This window comes from Martes martes (genome assembly GCF_963455335.1).
Source record: "Martes martes genome assembly, chromosome: 11".
Taxonomy (NCBI): Eukaryota; Metazoa; Chordata; class Mammalia; order Carnivora; family Mustelidae; genus Martes; species Martes martes.
In genome coordinates, this window is record NC_137899.1 from 68,034,979 (window position 1) to 68,055,897 (window position 20,919).

Here is a 20,919-nt window from a genome sequence, read left to right on the forward strand (position 1 = left end):
CTGGGCATTGTTTTAAAAAATAAAAAGGAAGGGAAAGAAAGAGAGAAAAAGGCAAATAAAAAGTCCAAATAGAAAGAACTGATTTTAAAACAGAGTTGAACACTTCCAGCCATGAAGGAAGTTTGACAAATAAATAGGAAATATGACTCACTGAAGGATGACCATGGGCTAGGCGCCTTGCACACTGTCTTGCCGGCCTAAAGCATTTTCATTGTCATTACACAATGAAAAGGACAGAGTATATTCACTAACAACATGTTAAGAGGTCCACTATGTATTATATTAAAACGCAAGTTATAAGAGAATATGTAAGTGAGATCTCACTTAATACACACCCAAACTCAAATTTCGTTTTAAGTATGTATACTAAAATGTCAGTTTGCACTGCGTAACAGGATTATGATCATTTAAACAATTTTTACTCTTCTTCTTTTCTTCTACTATGTCTCAAAAGTGCTTACTCCGTCTAAGTTTTTTAAATGAACTCTGATACTTCACATCAGTTTGCTGAGAAGCAGCAAATAATGGAACAAGGACTATTTATGTAAGTCGTATTAAATTAGTAAAGTGGCACCTTGCTATTTTTTAATATCTAAAAATCTAAACCTAACTACAGGGCATGTGAATCTGAAGCTGCAAGAGAGAGGGCATCTGAACACAGAAGGAGAGAAAGAAAAGTAGATGAACAGAGACCAGGAAGAGACTTTTTTTTTTTTTTTTTGAAAGATGGCTAATAGGGGCACCTTGGTGGCTTAGTCAGTTAAGCGTTTGCCTTCAGCTCAGGTTATGACCCTGGGGTCCTGGGACTGAGTCTGGCATCGGGCTCCCTGCTCATCTGAGAGTCTGCTTCTCCCCCTCCCTCTGCTCCTCCCCCCACCACGTGCTCTCTCTCTTTCACTTGCTTTCTCTCAAGTAAATAAATAAAATCTTTAAAAATAAAATAAAATAAGGGGCACCTGGGTGGCTCAGTGGGTTAAAGCCTCTGCCATCCGCCCAGGTCATGATCTTAGGGTCCTGGGATTGAGCCCTGCTTCGGGCTCTCTGCTCAGCAGGGAGCCTGCTTCCCCCACTCTCTCTGCCTGCCTCTCTACCTACTTGTGACCTCTGTCTGTCAAATAAATAAATAAATAAAATCTTTTAAAAATAAAATAAAATAGGGGCGCCTGGGTGGCTCAGTGGGTTAAGCCTCTGCCTTCGGCTCAGGTCATGATCTCAGGGTCCTGGGATGGAGCCCCTCGTCGGGCTCTCTGCTCAGCGGGGAGCCTGCTTCCCTTCCTCTCTTTCTCTGCCTGCCTCTCTGCCTACTTGTGATCTCTGTCAAATAAATAAAATCTTTAATAAAAAATAAAAATAAAATAAAATAAAAGATGGCTAATAACCTAAAGATATTACCATGGATATTACTGTGGAAAGATGGAACGAAGTCACAGACAGAAAGACAGAAGGGAAAAAATCAGCGGGAAGAAATGTGTCACAGGAGAAAAAAAATCAACATTAGGGAGCAGAGAAAGAATGACAAAAGAGAAGAAATGAATTTTAAACAATCATAATGCAAGAGGAAGCTCTCCCTCCCTATTCATCTCTTAACGAAATGGAAAATTTAAATAAGATCACAAAACGAATCATTTTTAAAGTTATTTTTGTGCTTGATAGCCAAAGTTATCTTGACCTACACCAGTCTGAGAGACCTGATAGGACTGCAACAGTCCACCAGGTCTCTTTCAGATCTCTCTTTAGCTACAGCACCAAGTTCAAGACTGTCTTTGAAAGATGAAGAGTAGTTACTCACCAATTTACAAGTGTAGCTGATCTCACAAAGCACTCTTTTATTTTTTAATTTGAAAGTACACATAGGGTAAAGGAAGTGAACTCATATCCCCCCAAAATGCCTAATGGATTCCCTCTAAATTCCTGTGAAAACTTCCTCCGTTTACACAATCACTGCCCCTCTCCACCAGCAAGAGAGAAAAGCAACAGCTCTTTCCTCCGCCTGTATCCCTTATCAATGTGGAAAATAATCTCATTGCTGCTCTCTGTCTTACTAATGTAGAATTTTCTTCTACTTGTCTTACTTTGTATTTTCTTCTTCCTCTTAGCTTAAGGAGTTGAAATCTAGCAAAAGTGAAAAGGCAGAGTTTGATCTTTGAGTAAGTTCTGGAAAGTAGTAAACCCATCTGACGGCTCCGGAAAGAGCAAGATAAAAAGATGTTGCATGTGGTGGCTTAATTAAAAAGCCCCAAAGTTCTTTGCCACTCCTTCCACAGAGAGGAAGTTCCCCTGCTGTCTCCCATTGAACCTGGGCAGGCCATATGACAGCTTCAAGCAACTGAGTATAACAGAAGATTCCAGAGAACTTCTAAGGCTTGATCACAAAGAGCCATGCAGCTTCTGCTCAGCTCTCTTGAAACACTGGCTCTTAGAAAGTGCCCTCTCAGGGAGCTTCCTGGAACCCTGTCACATACTCTGAGGAAGCCCAACCCACAGGCAAAGGCCACATGTAGGCACTCCCGTTTACAGTCCCAGCTGAGCTGAGCCTTTGAGTCATCCCAGTCCAGCAGCCAGACATGCCAGTGATGAAGCTTCCAAATGATTCCATCCCCCAGATATCTGTGTCTTTCCAAATGAGACTCCAGACATCAAGCAATGACAAGGCATCATCCTTGTTTTGCCGCGTCCAAATCCACGACCCAGAGCATCAGTGAGTATAACTAGTCCTTTCCACTGATAATGGGTTTTTATTTTAGGTTTCTAGGTTTGGGGTGCCTGGGGATTCAACAGATAACTGGAGTAATGGAGATTGACAAGAAATGACCATGCAATGATTAGTACCATAAATTAGTTGAGATCACAGTGGAAAGAGTGGGCAACCTAGAACCCCGTGTCATACACTGTCACAGCCTGAAAACAACTGCAAGCAGGTGGAGGTTAAGATCTCTTTCCTCTGCTCTCTCCCTGGTCTGTCTACTTGACTTTCTTTCTTTTTTTATTTCTCTTTTTTCTTTGGATCTTTGTTCATACCTATCCCTTAAGTCTGCCCTTGGGTCACTGATTCACTCCTGGGGGGGTATTCATTTTTCATGAAACAAATATTTATGGAGCATTGTTCTAGACATTAGGATAACAAAGGTGAGGAAATCTAACTTTGTCCTTGACCTTGTAATAGAATATTTTTCAAACTATGGTTCACAAAGATTAATAATTACAAAACCATCCTGATGGGTCCTAGCAAACATTTTAAAAATAAAAATAATGCAGAAAATAACAGACTAAAACTAACAACAAAAAAGGATTTCCAAGTAGTATAGTGAGTATTGTTTCATGAATCCTTTATCCTTGGACACAAGCACATGATGTCTACATTGTATTTCCATCCTAAAACTTTGACAAACATAGTCTAAGAGCTAGACAAAAATAAACCTCATTTCTGATGTATAAAAAACATGAATGAGATTGTGTTTAGGAAATTTGCAATTAAGTTGCTGGCTCTGGAACACATTGTAACAATCACAGAGCCATTCCCCTCTACAGATAACCGGTTTTGTTTTTTACTGTTGTTAGCTTTGTTTAGAAGGAGTGTTCTAGTGTTTCTAGGGCCATTTTTGGTAAACAAGTGCCTGCCTTCAGCGTGTGTCACTCATTGTGTATCTGAGCATTACACAGTTAAATGTTTGAGTACTTGAGTCAATCTATTCATTGGTTTAATAGCTGAACCAGAGAACATGGAATTATCATGACCTCTGGCATTTATCTTTGCCTGCAATTCTAGAAGCAGTCATATCTTACCAAACCCAAGCTAGGGAGCCTAAGGAAAAAAAAAAAGTTAGCTGCCTGTGTAATCAGCATGATAACCTCCATCCACAGTCAGTGGTAAACATTAAATAACATGTCATAAAACCACTGACATCTGAGTAATACTGATGACAGTCAGTACCTCCTCTCTCCTGCACCCTCTCATTTATGTGACTCAACTTAGACTGGCTTTTTTTTTCCCCCTTCATCCTGAAATAAGTATATATTCTTCCAAGTCTTCCCTAGAGGAAAAGCACCAAATGATTTAAAATGATAGCTCTCATCCAATTCCCGAACTCTAATTAGGAAATTCTAAAACCACCCAAAAAAATGTTTTTACAGAAAACTTCAGAAAGTCTACTGCCAATTTAGTTTGAGTCACTGAGAGCAAAACAGCAGGGTAGAGGTGAGATGACATTCCCAGAGAATGCAATGGCTGGTGGAAGCCCAGTGCCAGGGCTAGAGAGCTTGTGAGCAAAAAGGACGATCTGAGGCATGTATGCACGTGTGTGGGGGTGTGTGTGAGGGGGTGTGTTTCAATTTTCACAGGTTGTGCTTGATGGACTGAGAAAGGGCTGAGGGAAGCAAAAGCCGTACCTCTTATTCCTATCCCAAACAACCTCACAGCAATCAGATACCCAAGTGTGCCATATGGCCATCATGCTGCCCATAGCTCAACACCAGCCTTTTGTCTTCATTTACTTAATTGGGAAAAAAATCTAATAGGTCTAATAAAAACTAAATTGTTAACAATATTAGTAATCTTTTGTTTCCTGACTTGAAGAAACTCAAAATGAAAGGTCTGGGGATGAACATAAAACACTCTTGGTGCACACGTGGCCAGATGTTACAGACTGAACGTTTGTATCTCCCCAAAATTTGTTTGTTAAATCCTAATGCCCAGAATGATGTTTTTAGAAAGTGGGGCCTTTTGGGGAAGGTGGGCCTTTACCTTTATGAATGGGATTAATGGGGGCGCCTGGGTGGCTCAGTGGGTTAAAGCCTCTGCCTTCGGTTCAGGTCATGGTCCCGGGGTCCTGAGATCGAGCCCCCCATCGGACTCTCTGCTCAGCAGGGAACCTGCTTCCTCCTCTCTCTCTCTGCCTGCCTCTCTGCCTACTTGTGAGCTCTGTCAAATAAATAAATAAAATCTTTAAAAAAAAAAATGAATGGGATTAATGTCCTTATAAAAGCCCTAGGGAGCTTTCTGTCTCCTGCCATGTGAGGGCACAGTAACAAGATGGCGGTCTCCAAACCAAGAAGCGAGGCCCTTACTAGACATCAAATCTGCCAAGACAAAGGTGCTTCCAGAACTGTGAGAAATAAAATGTGGTTATTTATAAGCCAGTCTATGGTATTTTATTATAGCAGCCTGAAAGGACTAAGACACAAGCAAATACAGGATAACCTATTTCAAAGCATTCTTTGTGTTGGTCAAAATTCTGGCTCCAACCTTTACTCTTGGTGTCTTGTTTCCACCATATGTACGTGTAATGCCAGCTGCAAACAGTTGCATTCAGTGGTTTACTGGTTATTGGAAAATGGGTCACCACAGTGGAGTGTGACTGTCACAAGCTTCTCCTTCATTTAATGAAAAAGACTGTGGGGGGTAGAGAATGCCAACAAGGTTCCTAAGTCATGGGCCATATTTTCCTTCACGGAAACGCTTAAGTATTTATTTACGCCCAGCATTCTCTCTGCTCTCCTGTGACCACTGCTTCCTCAGAGCCAATTGCCTGAAATACAGAACTTGAGATGGGTGAGCCACATGAATATTAATGGTTCCCCACGGTGAGATAAAGTAAAACGCACTTTCTCAGAATTGAACTATCACATAATTAAGGGTAAATTATCATTCACAACTACAGTTTGATTCTCAGAGTTTGTTATTTGCTACAATAAAAATAAGAATGATAATACTGACTTGGAAAGTGGATTACTGGCTGATTATCTGCACAATAAAGATTTATTTGTATAATATAAGGTACAGTGTGTGTGGGGGGGGGAACTCTTATTTCTCCCTCCCCACAGCTATTGCTGTGAACTGGAGATAAATTCCCAAAGTTGACCCCTTTCTCTCTTTGGCTCATGTATTCCAAACAGGGAGTAGTACTTTAATCCATGCAACTGGTTTAATTATTATTTTATGAAACTTCATGAATCTTCCAAAAATTTTAATTGATATCCAACTAAGTATAGATGGGGGGGGGAGGTAGAGAGACAGAGAGAAAGAGAGAATGTATATACTACACTTTTCTTGGAAAAGATAATTAATAAGCTGTGGGGAACCAAAAGCCAACCAAAACTTTTTAACACTGATTTAAGACTCTAAGAGAAGCATTAAGATTCATTTACTCACCCTACAATTCCTCCACCGTGAATAATCTGAAAGTGTATGTGCATATTCTGGTAATTGAATTAACCAACGTCATACATAATTTATTAAGAGACTAATTGTACTTTCTATCTTGCAAAGAAAACTGCATCACATTAAATCAACAAACAGTCCTCAAACACCTACTTATTTTGTTCAAGGAATCAGGTAAGACACTGTGATGGGGATCTAGAGGTGGATTTTGGATTGCAAGGCATTTCTAAGCCCACGGAAAAGAAAATACAAATTAGCACACACATAGTTAAACATCAGTCCAAAGCAACAGCAAAGAGATGCAGGTTCTGATTAGCTAACAAATGAACTTAAGAGACAGTAACCTAAAGCAGCAATGATTCTGGATAGCAGTAGAGAAGAAGGGAACAAATTTACAAAAACTTCCAAAATTGGGGTTAAGATTATCTCAGGCAAGAGGTACCTGGATGGCTCAGCCGGTTAAGCGGTTAAGCATCTGCCTTGGACTCAGGTCATAAGGTCCTGGGATCAAGTCCCCCTGCGGGCTCCCTGCTCAGCAGGGAGTCTGCTTCTCCCTGTGCCCCTCCCCACTGCTTGTGCTCCTGCCCTTTCTTCCAGCTCAAAGAATTTAGGGTTGGTAAGGAGAGGTCAGCTGGCCTGCAGTGGTGGTTATTTTAATAACACTGTTTCCAGTATGTGTTTGTTGCTAAGAGTCACCTCCCCAGAAGCAAGGAGTATGTCATTTCCCGTCTTTATCCCCAGCACCTCTCCTGTACCTGAAGCACAATGGGAGGGAGGGGCGGGAGAAGGAGTAGGATTAAATTCCAAGAGCAAGCTTTATTTGGAGAACACTAGGCCAGTTTGTCTAAAGCGGAGGGAACAAGAGAAAGACAGCAACATTGAACATGTTGCCTGGCGTTAGACTGTGATGCACACTGATGGCCAAGTGAAAGAAGGAAGGAAGTCGGACCTTCTCAGCAACAGTGGAAACCAACCAGAATGAGGCCCCCAATTCAGGGAGCATCCAGGCCTACAAGCCAATTCAAATTCATAATATGGATTTTCTTTTTCTTTTCTTTTTTTTTTTTTTTAAAGATTTTATTTATTTATTTGACAGACAGAGATCACAAGTAGGCAGAGAGGCAGGCAGAGAGAGAGGAGGAAGCAGGCTCTCCACGGAGCAGAGAGCCCGATGCGGGGTTCAATCCCAGGACCCTGGGATCATGACCTGAGCCGAAGGCAGAGGCTTTAACCCACTGAGCCACCCAGGCGCCCCCATAATATGGGTTTTCATCATAGGCAGGAATCAGGGGAAAGATTCAGAAGCTGCTCCCACTCCGCGTGGTAGCATTCCAGTATGGCACTGGGATCGCCCAGACTTGTTAAAAATGCTCAAACCCCAGTCTTGATCTACTGAATCCAAATCTCTAGATTTGACACATGATCTACATTTAAGTATGAAAGCTGCTGTTCTGGAAAATGAACATATCCCGGGGGGAACAAGACACAGATTTACTATCTATAGAGTAAAGCACTACATATTATACCTTAAATACACTAAAACCATTGCAATGTACACCTTATCGGGCAGATTTTATGGTGTGTGAGTCAGATGTTTAAAGAATAAAGCAGAAGAGTTCAGATCCTACTTAAAAGATTTTTTTTAAACATGTACTGAATCGTATAGGTCCAAAAATACAGGATCAAGGTGATGATTCATCAAATATGATTCAAAAATCAAATTCCCAATAATCTATCCAAACTTGACCCCATCAGTTATCCACTGGTGTCAATCTAGTCTACCACCAGACTGAAAATTCTATGAAATCAGGCACTTCATTATCTTTCTCACCTCAGGATGTTTAACTGTCAAATCTGAGCAAATAAATTTCTCCCTCTTGTACTCCTATTACAGATTTTTTTCTACAGATTTTTTTCTACTTATTTTCCAATGAATATCAGTTAGAAAATTCTAAATTAGGAGTACCCAAAAGGGAAGTTAAATTGGATATGTTAGTTGGGTAACTCTAACGTTTTATCTGGCTGGGCAAATCAACAAATTCATCAAGAAGTTATCACTGAGAAAATAAATAAAAAGAGCAATTTTATTTAACAGCAATGTGTTATTTTTAACCTTAGCCAGGATCTCAAGGAGGTTAATAGATAGCAAGCATTTCAAGAAGATTCTTATCTGGTCTCATTTTCTCCTTGGAATCAAGAGTACCACCTGGCATTTGATGTCAGTCTCTAGATATATTTCAGAATACCCTTGCATTTCTTTCTTCTCCATAGTAACAGGTTTTCTGACCATTCCTAACATAGGCTGACCACTCTTCCCATACGGTGCATTCAGACTAATCACGGGAGTCTATAATCCAATCATTTATAATTTAGCTTAAAACCCTCTGAAGGCTCCCCAGTGCTCTCAGAATACAGTTTAAAATCCCAGGGGCACCTGGTGGCTCAGCTGGTTAAGCATCCAACTCTTGATCTCTGCTCAGGTCTTGGTCTCAAGGTTGTGAGTTCAAGCCCCATGTTGAGCTCCACGCTGGATGTGAAGCCTACTTTTTAGAAAGTTTAAAATCCTTATTATGGCCTGATAAGGTCTTGAGAATTGAGGCTTATGCAAAAACTCCCTAGATATGACTTGTGCATTTTAAAGGCCTCCCCTGCCAACTTTGTCTTTGATCTCTGCTTAAATGTTGCCTGCTCCAGGCTAAATTAGGTCTAGATGCTTTCATCTGTCCTTCGTGACACTTACAATTATAACTGGTTAATTTGGGGTAAATACTTATTTGTCTGTCTTCCCTTCCGGATTTTGAGAATCATAAAAGTTGGAACTATCTTGAGCTCAGCACAGTGCCTGGCACAAAGGGGAAGTCAACACAAGCTTTTTTAATCGAATATATGCATACATAGTTGTTGTTGTTTTTCCTCTCCGCATGGCTGTTTCTGTTTGACAGACGCGGATTATGAGCTGGCAGATCCAGTACAAGTGGCCTGTCTAGTAGAGTCCACTGCTTTCCAAAAGCTGGTGACAGGCATTCCAGCAGCCATTAGGGCAAGGAGCATCCGTAACAGAAGTCAGGTTCAATCGCTAGTCACAAAAGAAAGAACTCAGCAGCGAGGCACATGTGAACGTGGAGTCTTTAACAAGTCCACAGCAGGCAGCGGGTTGTGAGAAAAGACAAGGGAGAGAGCAAAGGGGCAGCACGAGAGAAATGCTTGGAGTCAGGAGCCCCAGGAGAGCTGGAGGAACACGGCAAGGTGAAAAGCAGGAGCATTTTTCTTTGCGTTCCTGCCTGCTGAGAGCCAGGCCCGGGGCACTGGCCTAGGCCTGCAGGTGGTGGTCCGTGCTGGTCACAGCTGGCTGAGGTGTAGGCTTGCAAAGGCAGCAACAGTGGATTCTGATGAACAAATCCAGAATCTTGTACCACAGGCAGCAGAAAAGGCAATGTAATGTGGCTGGGTCAAGAAATTTACAACATTCCTGGGCTCTGGTTCGCTCAAGTTAAGATGCCAATCCCAGTGAAAGTTCTTTGATCGGTTTAAGTAAAGGGGCAGGACTGAAAAGCACCAGCGGGTCCTCTCACAGGGGTGCAAAGACAGGACACAGAAAGCAGAGAGGGAAATCGGGATAGGAAGCTTCTCCCTCTCCACCTCCTCTGACTCCCTCAGGGCCCCTCATCTCCACGTAACCTCAATCCTTCCTGCCCTTATGGCTCAGTCTACCAAGCCCCATATTTATAGTTTGCAGGAAGATGTATCTGCCACCGAATGTGATTCCACAGGACTTTCCTGTTCCAGCGAACGCCATCACCCAACTCACCTTGCAATTTCAGATTCTCGGAAGAGAACGCATGGGGGCCCAGCTAGGGTAAGGCGTCAGCTCCTGGTGCCATTAGCTGCGGGGCAATAGCAAAAGGACACGTGGCACTAGGTCACAGAGCTGCTCCTCCCAGAAACCAGGAGCAGGACAGCTCCCCAGGAAAAGATGTGCCTCAGTCTGCTCTATATTCTGTTTGGTGGTGGTGCTGGTGGTGCTGGTCTGTGTATGTGTGTTACTTTCTTCAAGGAAGAGCACATTCCAAACATGAGGCTTCCTTAAACTATTAAACTTGAATACAGCCTTGTATTTATTCTCCCTGATTAACCCTCCCTTGTAATGATTTTTCAGTGACTTTTAAATATTTGTGACCCCCACCCAAGGCAAAAACTAAGACTATCCACGTATTATCTGTGAATGTATGAGAAGCAAGTATTTCACAAAACGACACATACAACAGACTGTTACTTTTGTACTCTCTTATACACCATTCTTAAAGCTCTTCTGACTGACTAAAATGATTTCATTCCCACTAATGAGTAATGATCTACAGTTTGAAAAATGCTACTATTAATTCTATTGTTCTGTAATTTTATTGTTTAAAAAGTTTTACACTTTCACATCATATTAAAATGGAAGAAAATTCCCCAATCTTTTCTCAGAAATACCTCCAACCCCACAAAATTTTAGCCACTTTTAAAAGATGAACCAAGTTGGCGTGAGATGTCTAGTGCTTAAGGACACCAACACGAAACAGGAAGATGAGGTTAACACGAACGTCCTTACTCTCTCCTTTTATTAGATAGCCTGTGTCCATCACACAAAAAGGGGCATGTTTGAAATAAAAATTCCCCAAGGCAGGGCGCCTGGGTGGCTCAGTGGGTTAAAGCCTCTGCCTTCGGCTCAGGTCATGATCTCAGGGTCCTGGGATTGAGCCCCACATCGGGCTCTCTGCTCAGCAGGGAGCCTGCTTCCTCCTCTCTCTCTGCCTGCCTCTCTGCCTACTTGTGATCTTTCTCTGTCAAATAAATAAATAAAATTTATTAAAAAAAAGAAAAGAAAAGAAAAAATTCCCCAAGGCATATGTCTAAATTTGAATTGTTTTCATCATGGCATTCTTTTTTTTTTTTTAAAGATTTTATTTATTTGACAGAGAGAGATCACAAGTAGGCAGAGAGGCAGGCAGAGAGAGAGGAGGAAGCAGGCCTCCTGCTGAGCAGAGAGCCCAATGTGGCGCTCGATCCCAGGACCCTGGGATCATGACCTGAGCCGAAGGCAGAGGCTTTAACCCACTGAGCCACCCAGGCGCCCCCATCATGGCATTCTTGAGCGAGGCAGGTGACAGCCATGTTCTGTTCTGTGTAGCGACCAACAGAGACATGTGCCCCTGTGTTAGCTGAGCCCATTCAGACGTGCCATCCACCGCCTCTGTAGAAAGCTGACTATCCCACACAGAGATGGAACTGGTTCCCTTGGGCTTACTAGCCTTACTAGCCTCTCCCAAATGGAAAAGAAGCTCTACTGGCGAGGTGTCTACTGGTGAGGAATTTCTAAGGTAAATACTTGGTTCAGCAATGCTGATCAAATTGGGTTACTGGGTCGAAGGTGTATGTAAATTCAAAGGCTTTCTGGAGAACCAAGAGCTGGTAGAATGAGGACATTCAGCAGAGGAAACCGGGGAGGTAAAAGAAGAGGACGGAAAGATCTACTTTCATCTCTGACACCAAGAGCTGACATGCCTCCCAGTTGTGGTTTGGCATGACGAGAACTGCCGATATGCCTGCCTGGGTCAGAGAACAGCCTAAGAGCGTGGAGGAGGCTCTGGAATTGGTCTTTTTGGGTCCAGTTCCAGTTCACTTACTTACACTGCTGAGCCTCAGTTGTCCCCTCTGTAAAATGGAATGTGTAACAGTTAAACTTGGTTCACAGGTTTCTTCTGAAGATTCAGTAAGACAAGCAGTCCACGTGAGGCTCTTGGTGGAGACAGTTTGCCACACAGTAAGCATCTGACAAATGTTCGTGGCAGTTGCTCCCTCCAGCCAAATAAGTCCTCAACTGGCTTGCTAGGGTGCTAAGACTCACAAAGGGAGTTCGGTCTTTGAAGGAATGTATTTCCCAAATTCAGGTCAGACGTAGTTATCCTGCTCTAGGATCCTTTTTGTTCCGTCTTTCCTTCTATGATTACTTGGTTCTCTCATCCCCTTCCTCAAAACCTGTGCCCATCTCAAGACTCTCTCCTCTACTAGACCTTGGGATTAAGAGAATGGAACATATTCTTCTCACTAAGGTTTTTGTAGAGGCCAGGTCTCAGTGCATGATAACTGAAATGAATTCCACAGCATAATTAAGTGTCTCCTGACTGGGCAGGACATACAAATCCCAGGGACACACTCCCTATCTGCCCAGCTTCTGGGAGGCTCCAGGCCTCTGAGAACTGAGAGCACCTAGGAAGTGAGAATGACGTAAAAATGACCGCATTTCCTTCGCAAAGGTTGCTGATGCCAGCTTTGCCCAGAGAGCCCGAATGAGGCATGTTAATCTCTCTTACTACACAGTAAGAATTCATCTAAACAAGATACTGCCAAGGTATATTATGATACTTCATACATTCGGCAACAGGTGGTAACGGTAGAGTATATAGTCTACCGATGGTGGCCTTCATCATGCCCCATGCTCTCTGCATGCTTAGGGGTAAGGATGATCTGGCAGCTTTCCGAAGAAGAATGGCATTAGTGCAATACTACTACCTTAGACAATCATACAATCCATACTGAAGGCAAATGAAATGTACTATTGACCAGTGACAGCACAAGAGTCAGGAACCCCAATCCCCATATAATTTTTGACTCCCCCAAAACTGAGCTAATAGCCTGCTGTTGACTGGAAGCATTACCAGTAACATAAGGAGCCAATGAACACATATTTTGTATGTTATATGTATTATATACTGTGTTCTTATAATAAAGCTAGAGAAAAGAAAATGTTATTAAGAAAATGATAAGGAAGAGATAATACATTTACAGTCATTGTACTGTATTTACAGTTAAAAAAACTATGTATAAGAGAACCCACGTAGGTCAAACCCATGTTGTTCAAGGGTCAACTGTACTTTGCTAATCCCTTGTGAGTGGAAGACTACCTATTACAACTTCCTCTGTTATCCTCTTAGGGAATAAAGAAGCCACAGACTGAAGTTATGATCACAGGCTGTAGCCTCCTGTATTTATTTTCTTGAGCTGGTTACCATCAGGATCACTGGCCTGGAGTCCATAGAGAAAAGGCATCATGAACAAATTGGGCCCCGGCAATGGGGATTGAGGGTTTCTAGGAGGTGACCTAGAAAGCTTTGCAGAAAGACCCACCTGGGTCCAAGCCTCAGACTGACAACTGCCCAAGCGCGTGACCTCAACAACCTGTTGCTTGATCTCTCTCACTGTAAAATGGACACAATAACACATGCATTACCAGACCAAAAGGAGATAATGAGCTGATATGCTTAGCACTTGCTCTATATAAAACTCTTTTGGGGAAGACAAGTTCCACTGGAATACTTAAAGTAAACATACACTTCACAAAAATAAACAAGTGGGATATGTCAAACTGAAGAGCCTACTTCATAGTAAAGGAAACCATCAGCAAGATGAAAAGGCAACTCATGGAATGGGAGAAAACAATTGCAAATCATATATCTGATAAGGGGTTAATAGCCAAAATATACAAAGAACTCATACAACTCAATGGCCAAAAATCCAAACAATCCTCTTAAAAAATGGGCAGAGAAACTGAATGGGCATTTTCCCAAAGCCATACAGATGGCCAACAAATACATGAAAGGTGCTCAACCTCACTCATTTTCAGGGAACTGCAAATCAAAACTACAATGAGGTATCACCTCACACCTGTGAGAATGGCCATCATCAAATGCATAAATAAGTGTTGGCCAGGATGTGGAGAAAAGGGAACCTTCAGACACCACTGGCGGGAATGTAAATTGGTGCAGCCAATAGAGAAAATAATACGGAGGTTCCTCAAAATTTCAAAAATGAAACTACCATATGAACCAGCAGCCCCACTTTTGAATATTTATCCAAGAAAATGAAAAGAGGCTATTGAAGAGACACGTGCACTCCCATGCTCATTGCAGCGTTACTCAGGACAACCATGACACCCTTAGTGTCTGTGGACACATGGATAAAAAATAGGCAGTGCATGTGTACAATGGAATATTACTCAACAATGAGAAAGAAGGAAAGCTTGCCATTCACAACAACATGGATGGACCTTGAAGGAATTACACTAAGTGAGGTAAGTGGGACAGAGAAAGACAAATACAACATGGTATCCCTTAAGTCAAACTCTCAGAAACCAGGAGTAGAAGAGTGGTTGGGGCGCTTGGGTGACTTGGTCAGTGGAGTGTCTGACTCTGGGTTCCGGCTTGAGTCATGATCTCATGGGTCATGATGTGGGGCCCTGTGTCAGGCTCTGCACTCAGCGGGGAGTCTACTAGGAGATTTCTCTCCCTCTGCCCCTCCCCCCACTCTCGCTCGCGTTTTCTCTCTCTCTCTCTCTACTAAATAAATAAATCTTGAAGAAAAGAAAAGCGGTTGCCAGGAGCTGGAGTGGAGGGGGCGTGGACAGGGAGACACTGGTAAAAGAACAGAAACTTTCAGCTATAAGACGAACAAGGTCTGACTCTAAGGTAAACTATGATGACTACAGTTGATAATGCTATATTATGTAACTGAAATTTGCTGAGAGAGTAGAACTTAAATGATTCCACCAAATAAGTAAATAAATAGGTGAGGTGATAGATGTGTTAATTATATGGGGGGAATCCTTTCACAGTATATACATATCATCAAATCCCCATGATGTACACTTAAATACCTTACAATCTTATTTGTCAATTATACTTCCCTAAAGCTGAAAAAAGATAGACAATTCATTTTTTATTTTTTATTCCCACCTCCCCCCCAGGGACATCACCCTGAAATATAAAAGTTTTTGGAGCAGAATCTGAATTTCTGAGTAGCTCACTCATAACATTCTATAAGGCATTTGCATGCGATGCTATTACTGAGCCCTGCCCAACAACATGACAATCTCTCCCACTGCACTGAAAAACCAAAGTTAATGACCCAATAAGCAAATGAAGACTATTTTGGAAAATATGCTTGGATAACGTGAGAAATGTAGGGGAGGTACCTTCCTGGGGCTCTTAGGATGAGAGTCCCAAGCACCCATCTATCAGTCACAAAATGTGTTAGCTTGTTGAGCCTGGAGAATTTTTCTTCTTTTTTTAAAATTACAGGTGATATTTTATCTCTGGCAGAGGGAGGGAGACCACTCATAGGCAAGCGAAAATCAGTAACTAAGAAGAACATGCATAAGTTTCAAAAATTAGTCACTGGTTACCATGGTGATGCAAATATTACCTAACAACTCACTGGGCTATAAGTAACCAAGATGATACTAAATACATTACTTCAAGATGGAAAATGGGCTCTATTTATAGGAGCACTTGCAAGGAACTAGATGGACCTAACACAGACTGGAGGCAGCCCTGGTTTGCCCCTGTGTCCCGGGATCCGAGGTCCCTCTCCTGCCCCACGTCAAGCTCTGTGTCACGTGCACACACAGCTGTGCCCAAGAACAGCTGCGGGAGGAAGAGTGCTGACATTTTATTTACAAACAAAGGGCAATGAGTGGGAGGATGAGTCTTCTCACTCCCTAAATGCTTCATAGAAGAAGAATCTCGGCTAGCGCCCACTGAAGATAACCGGACTGGGTGACAGACTTAGGTGGCGGTCCCTTTCAAACTCAACATTAACAGTTTCCTCAGGCAATGCAACATTTTCTAAAAAAGAAATGACTGGGATGCCTGATAAAATAACAATTTTCCCACAGTTCTAAGGAATTTTAATTTTCTGAGTATACATTAATTTTCATTAGAACAGAAGCATAAATATTATTTGAATTTTTACATTATTCTAAGAATTCACTGCACACAAACACACTCCTAAGTCAAACTTAGTACATAACTTGTGTTGACGATGCCCTCTGTCTGGTACACAGGGTGCTGGTATCGAAAAGCAGCCCAAGATCTGTATTCCTCCCAGTGGCCCCAGGGTTTCCACATTAGAATTCCAGGGAGGCTCTAAAAAATGCAAAATCCTAGGCCATGTTCAAGGTCGATTCAGTCTGAGACTCTGGGGGTGGGATCTGAAAACGTACATTTCTGACAGGTTCTCCCTTCAAGCTCATCGTACTAATCTCCAGTAAACTAAGGTCTCCTGACAATGAAGACAGAAGTTAGGACAAGCCCAGGGGACACAGCCAATACAGATGAATCAAAGGCAGGGATATTTGTGATGCCGTGACTTTGGGTTGTGGCTTGACCACAACCCAGGGGGATAACCCCAGCACAACATACATGTACTGTGTGTGTGTGTGTATACAACACAAGGACTTGCAAACAACATAGGTGTTGTGGTGTGATCTATCCTATTAAATATATTCTCATTTTTAATGCAATGACAGCCAACAAAATTGATATCACCACCCACTAATTAGTGATATTTGAAAAACCTTATTCTAACTTCTATTGCCCTATACCTGCATCTCTTAATAATTTTTACACTTTCTCATATTATGCTGCAAATAGCAGAAACCCATCCAAGCTTTTCCAGTAATACCGCCAAAAAGTTGCAACATTCGAATTATCTCTAAAAGTCGAACCAAGTTGAAACGAGGCAGAATTCTGCTTAAAGATAGCCACAGCAATACATTTAGCAGCAAACGCTTAACTTATTTATTTATATCCTCTTTATCTCACAAAGCATAGTGTGCAGTGCACATAAACGCAGGATAGAATAAATGGAAAACATTGAGAAAATGAAGCTAAGGGAAAATAAAGACAGGAAACTAACTGTTTGTGGAATGAATCAAAGGAACAAGCAAAATTAAACATAACACAGGCCGGGAAATCTAGTCTACTTGTTTACTCTGAGCTTTCTGTCAATTAGTGTGAAGAGGAAAACCTGATCAGTTATGAAAATTCTGGGATCCATCTGGGAAGAACAAAGCAATTTCTAAGAAGGATTTACAGGTCTCTGGCTATACTCCGTCTGGGCTGGACTGAAGGTCACCCCTCAGACCCCCACCCTCAAACACACACACACACACACACACACTCCTCTGGGGAGAGCAAGTCCTATTCCAAAGGAATAGGAACCTTGTCATTGCCTCCTCCTTGCACCACCACTTACTTTACAGATAAATTCACAGTCACTCTAGGGACTGCTCATTGGGAGGAACAAAGCCTGGAGCCTGTGGTCACCCAATGTCCCCTCCTCCAGGAACACTTTGTGCTCACTTCTGTCCCAGCACTGGCCACCTTGTTGTAAAGAAAACTCTTCACAGGGTTGACCCTTCCCTCCCCACCATGCCCCACAAGGCTATAAAGTTCCATGAGGACAGGACTGGCTCTGTGTTTTTCGGTGAATTCTCCATAACACTGAGCTAAATGCTAAGCTCTTCTAGAAATTCCCAAAAGGCAAAGTGACAGAAGCACCAAGTCTGGACTTCCTTTTTGATTTTATCATTTACTACCCCTGGGATATTGGCCAAGCCATCGGACTTCTATGATTCAGCTTCTTATCTGTTAACCAAAGCCAGTATTGTGTATAACACAGGTTAGTCTTGAGGAAGAAACCCACAAACAATGGGACTGGCCCAATTCCTGGCACACAATAGGTGCTGAATAAATATTAGCTTTCTCTTCTCCTGTAGAGGATCTCCCTAAGACCTAGTTTTTATTGCTGCCAGAACCACTGTAGTCTTCACCCACTCCCTTCCTCTCCTCCAAGCTTCTTAAAGAATAAAGAAAAAAAAAATCATCTAAGAAGAAACCAAGTTCCCAGGAGCCATAGAATACTCCATCCATTAAAAAAAAAAAAAAAAGAATACTCCATCCATGTCTATACAACGCCACCTTTGAAATGGTTTCTTGTCACTGTTTCAACTACTTTAAATAGGACTTAGAGACCGTTCTTCAGGAAAAACAAAAAAAAAGTCCAAGAAAGGAGTCATTAAACCATCAAATAATGATTTCTCCAGGGTATAAGAAAGAAAAAATTTAAAAAAAATAGTAAATTCACTGTCCGATGGCAAGGGCAGTGGCTAATGGAACGTTGCCTTGTTGATACTAAAGCAGCATTGTTTGCTCTGTACACTCTATTTTCATGGACCATAGAGATTTAAAATTTAGAGCACCATGTCTCATCTAGTCCTGAACAGAGGAAATATCAGTCATGCTTTCATTTTTTTTAGGTACAAGTGTCCCCGCTCAAACAATGTGGTTGACCTACCTTTTCAGTGATGTAGAAGTTTGAACTATCGGCGTGCTGCAGTGCAAAATACTCATGGTTGGCAAGGGACCACCTTAAAAACAGAAGCACGAACTGATGAGAAAAACAAACGGTGGTCATTTTCATTTCTATAGCATGACACAGTTAGATGAATGAAGCATCCTACACTTGAAATTGGGTCCACTCCCAACACACCCCAAAATGTGAGCCTAAAACAAGAGGACACCAGTCTGACCAACCATTTCCTATGTGGATGATCTTGGTCTTCTTGGTCGTGTTCCATGCCTAGTGTCTGGAATATTTCATCTTTAGGGCTTTGAGCAGGGGCATTTAAACACAAAGTTACATTCCACTCCATTTTGGAGGGTGGAGCAGAAAGAGGGAAAACAGAAATGAATACCATTAAATTTTTGGTAACTGTTTCATTCCCACTGTCTCTGTGTTCCACAATCCCCCAGTCCCTGCACTTGCTGCAGATGGAAACATTCCGATTAAGTACCCTGGGGTCTTAAATAAACTCCAAGTAAGACTCGCTTCATAATTCTGCTCTGAAAGCAGAAAAACCTCATGAAACTTCTCTACATGCTTCTCCTTTGGACTGTCAGGGCAGCCAAAGACAAGGAGGAAAGCCCTAACACTGGGAAGTTCCTGCGGCCGCCAAACCACACACGGGCTTGTCTTTTAAAATTGTTTTATCTTCAATGGGAACCTAAATGGTCCTCTCGATTTCTAACAGATGAGGTGTGTATTTAACCTCAGGAACTTCAGACTGCTCCCTGCTGGGTAGGATGAATGAACCATAACTTTTCAAAATAAATAAAAGTGATCCCAGTGTGCATACCCCAGCCATTTCACACTTTCTGCTCTTTGAAGAACAAAAGTAATTTTTTGGTAAAAGAGGGCATGTAGGGGCATCTGGGTGGCTCAGAGGGTTAAGCCTCTGCCTTTGGCTCAGGTCATGATCTCGGGGTCCTGGGATCGAGCCCCACATCGGGCTCTCTGCTCGGCAGGGAGCCTGCTTCCTCCTTTCTCTCTGCCTGCCTCTCTGCCTACTTGTGGTCTCTATCTCTGTCAAATAAATAAATAAAATCTTTAAAAAAAAAAAAAGAGGGCATGTAAATCTTACATAGAAATTTGTAATGTCTTTGGGCAGGTCAGGGAGTGGCTTAGGAATAATATTTTACAATTGCTCAGGAATCTTTTATTAGCTTCTCAATTTGTGGACTGAAGCAACTCCGATGAATCCTAAGTCATACTTACCCATCACAGACTTCCTTTATTATTGCAGACAGTGGTTTTTTCTGCAAAATAGCAAAAAAGGGAAATGCTGTTAGTTTCATTTCACCATTTTAAATAAAAAGAAGAAGAAAAAGAAGCCTAATAAAAAGATATCTAAGTAAGGAGAATTTACATTTGCTATTCTTGGCTGTTGTCAATAAGTCGGTTATTTTTCTCAAAGTATAATCTACTGCCATCACCACCAAATATATTAATGATTTACTGCCCTTGTGGTCCTCTTTTTGATTCTTTTTTTTTTTTAAGATTTTATTTATTTATTTGACAGAGATCACAAGCAGGCAGAGAGGCAGGCGGAGAGAGAGGAAGGGAAGCAGGCTCCCTGCTGAGCAGAGAGCCCGATGAGGGGCTTGATCCCAGGACCCTGGCTTGATCCCAGGACCCTGGGATCATGACCTGAGCCGAAGGCAGAGGCTTTAACCCACTGAGCCACCCAGGTGCCCCGCCTCTTTTCGATTCTTAACATTAGTAGTTGAACAAAATATGCATCATATTCAACTTAGCTGCTTTAAAATCAAGATGAAAACACAGGGGCAAGGGAAGCCCCAAAGTCAAATGATAATGGCAATTTCTTGGGATTAGTACATGAAGCTGGCAACAAGCAGTTCGGCTTTATGCAAACGTGCTTCGATTCATGGCAGTTTTATGAGAACGTGTGGCAAATGGAATATGAGGCATTGCGAAACTGTTCCTGTAAAGTGCACAGAATTCTTCTCCTAACCATGCCCCGGACCAATGCCAAACTGTGCAGCAGCTAGAGCTGGACACACTTGAGTAATGAGATGGTGACACCATGTGCTGCATATCAACTGGCCGGCTGACCACAGCTGTGCTCTAGGACCTGAGAGCCACAGCTGTGCTCCGCCTGCCTCCGGAGGAAAGGAATGTGGCAGACACACGCACATACACACACACACACACACACACAGCTCACCCAGGGAATGTTGAAACTTCTCTACTTTGGATGCAAACAGACCCAGTCTGTCCCCTGGGGTGGATGGCAGTGTGTCAACCGAAAGAACAAATCACAGACAAGAAACAAAGGGGGAAGAAAAATCAAAGAAATACAACACATGGTCTTGGATTTTCCGATACAAACATACAAAAAGCTGTCTATATATAAACATGTTCTGCTTCTGTCCCTCTTGAAGGGTAATGTGGTATGGGGAAAGGAATTCTCAATCAAGCAGAACGGCTTCAAATCCTAGCTCTGTTCAATTGTCTGCCATGTAACCTACAATTTCCTTAATTTGCTGAACCTCAACCAATTTATCTGTAAAATGGGCATAGGA

General features: G+C 42.2%; 1 protein-coding gene across 1 annotated transcript in view; it reads right to left on the minus strand.

The window, feature by feature from the left end:
* ELMO1 (engulfment and cell motility 1) overlaps positions 1-20,919 on the minus strand; it is a 524,906-nt gene that overhangs the window by 384,287 nt on the left and 119,700 nt on the right. The window contains exons 4-5 of the mRNA XM_080817991.1: positions 19,592-19,632; positions 18,332-18,404 (exon numbers count right to left, since the gene is read on the minus strand). Coding sequence (XP_080674117.1) covers positions 18,332-18,404; positions 19,592-19,632 — 114 coding nt within the window. The remainder of the gene's footprint in view (positions 1-18,331; positions 18,405-19,591; positions 19,633-20,919) is intronic.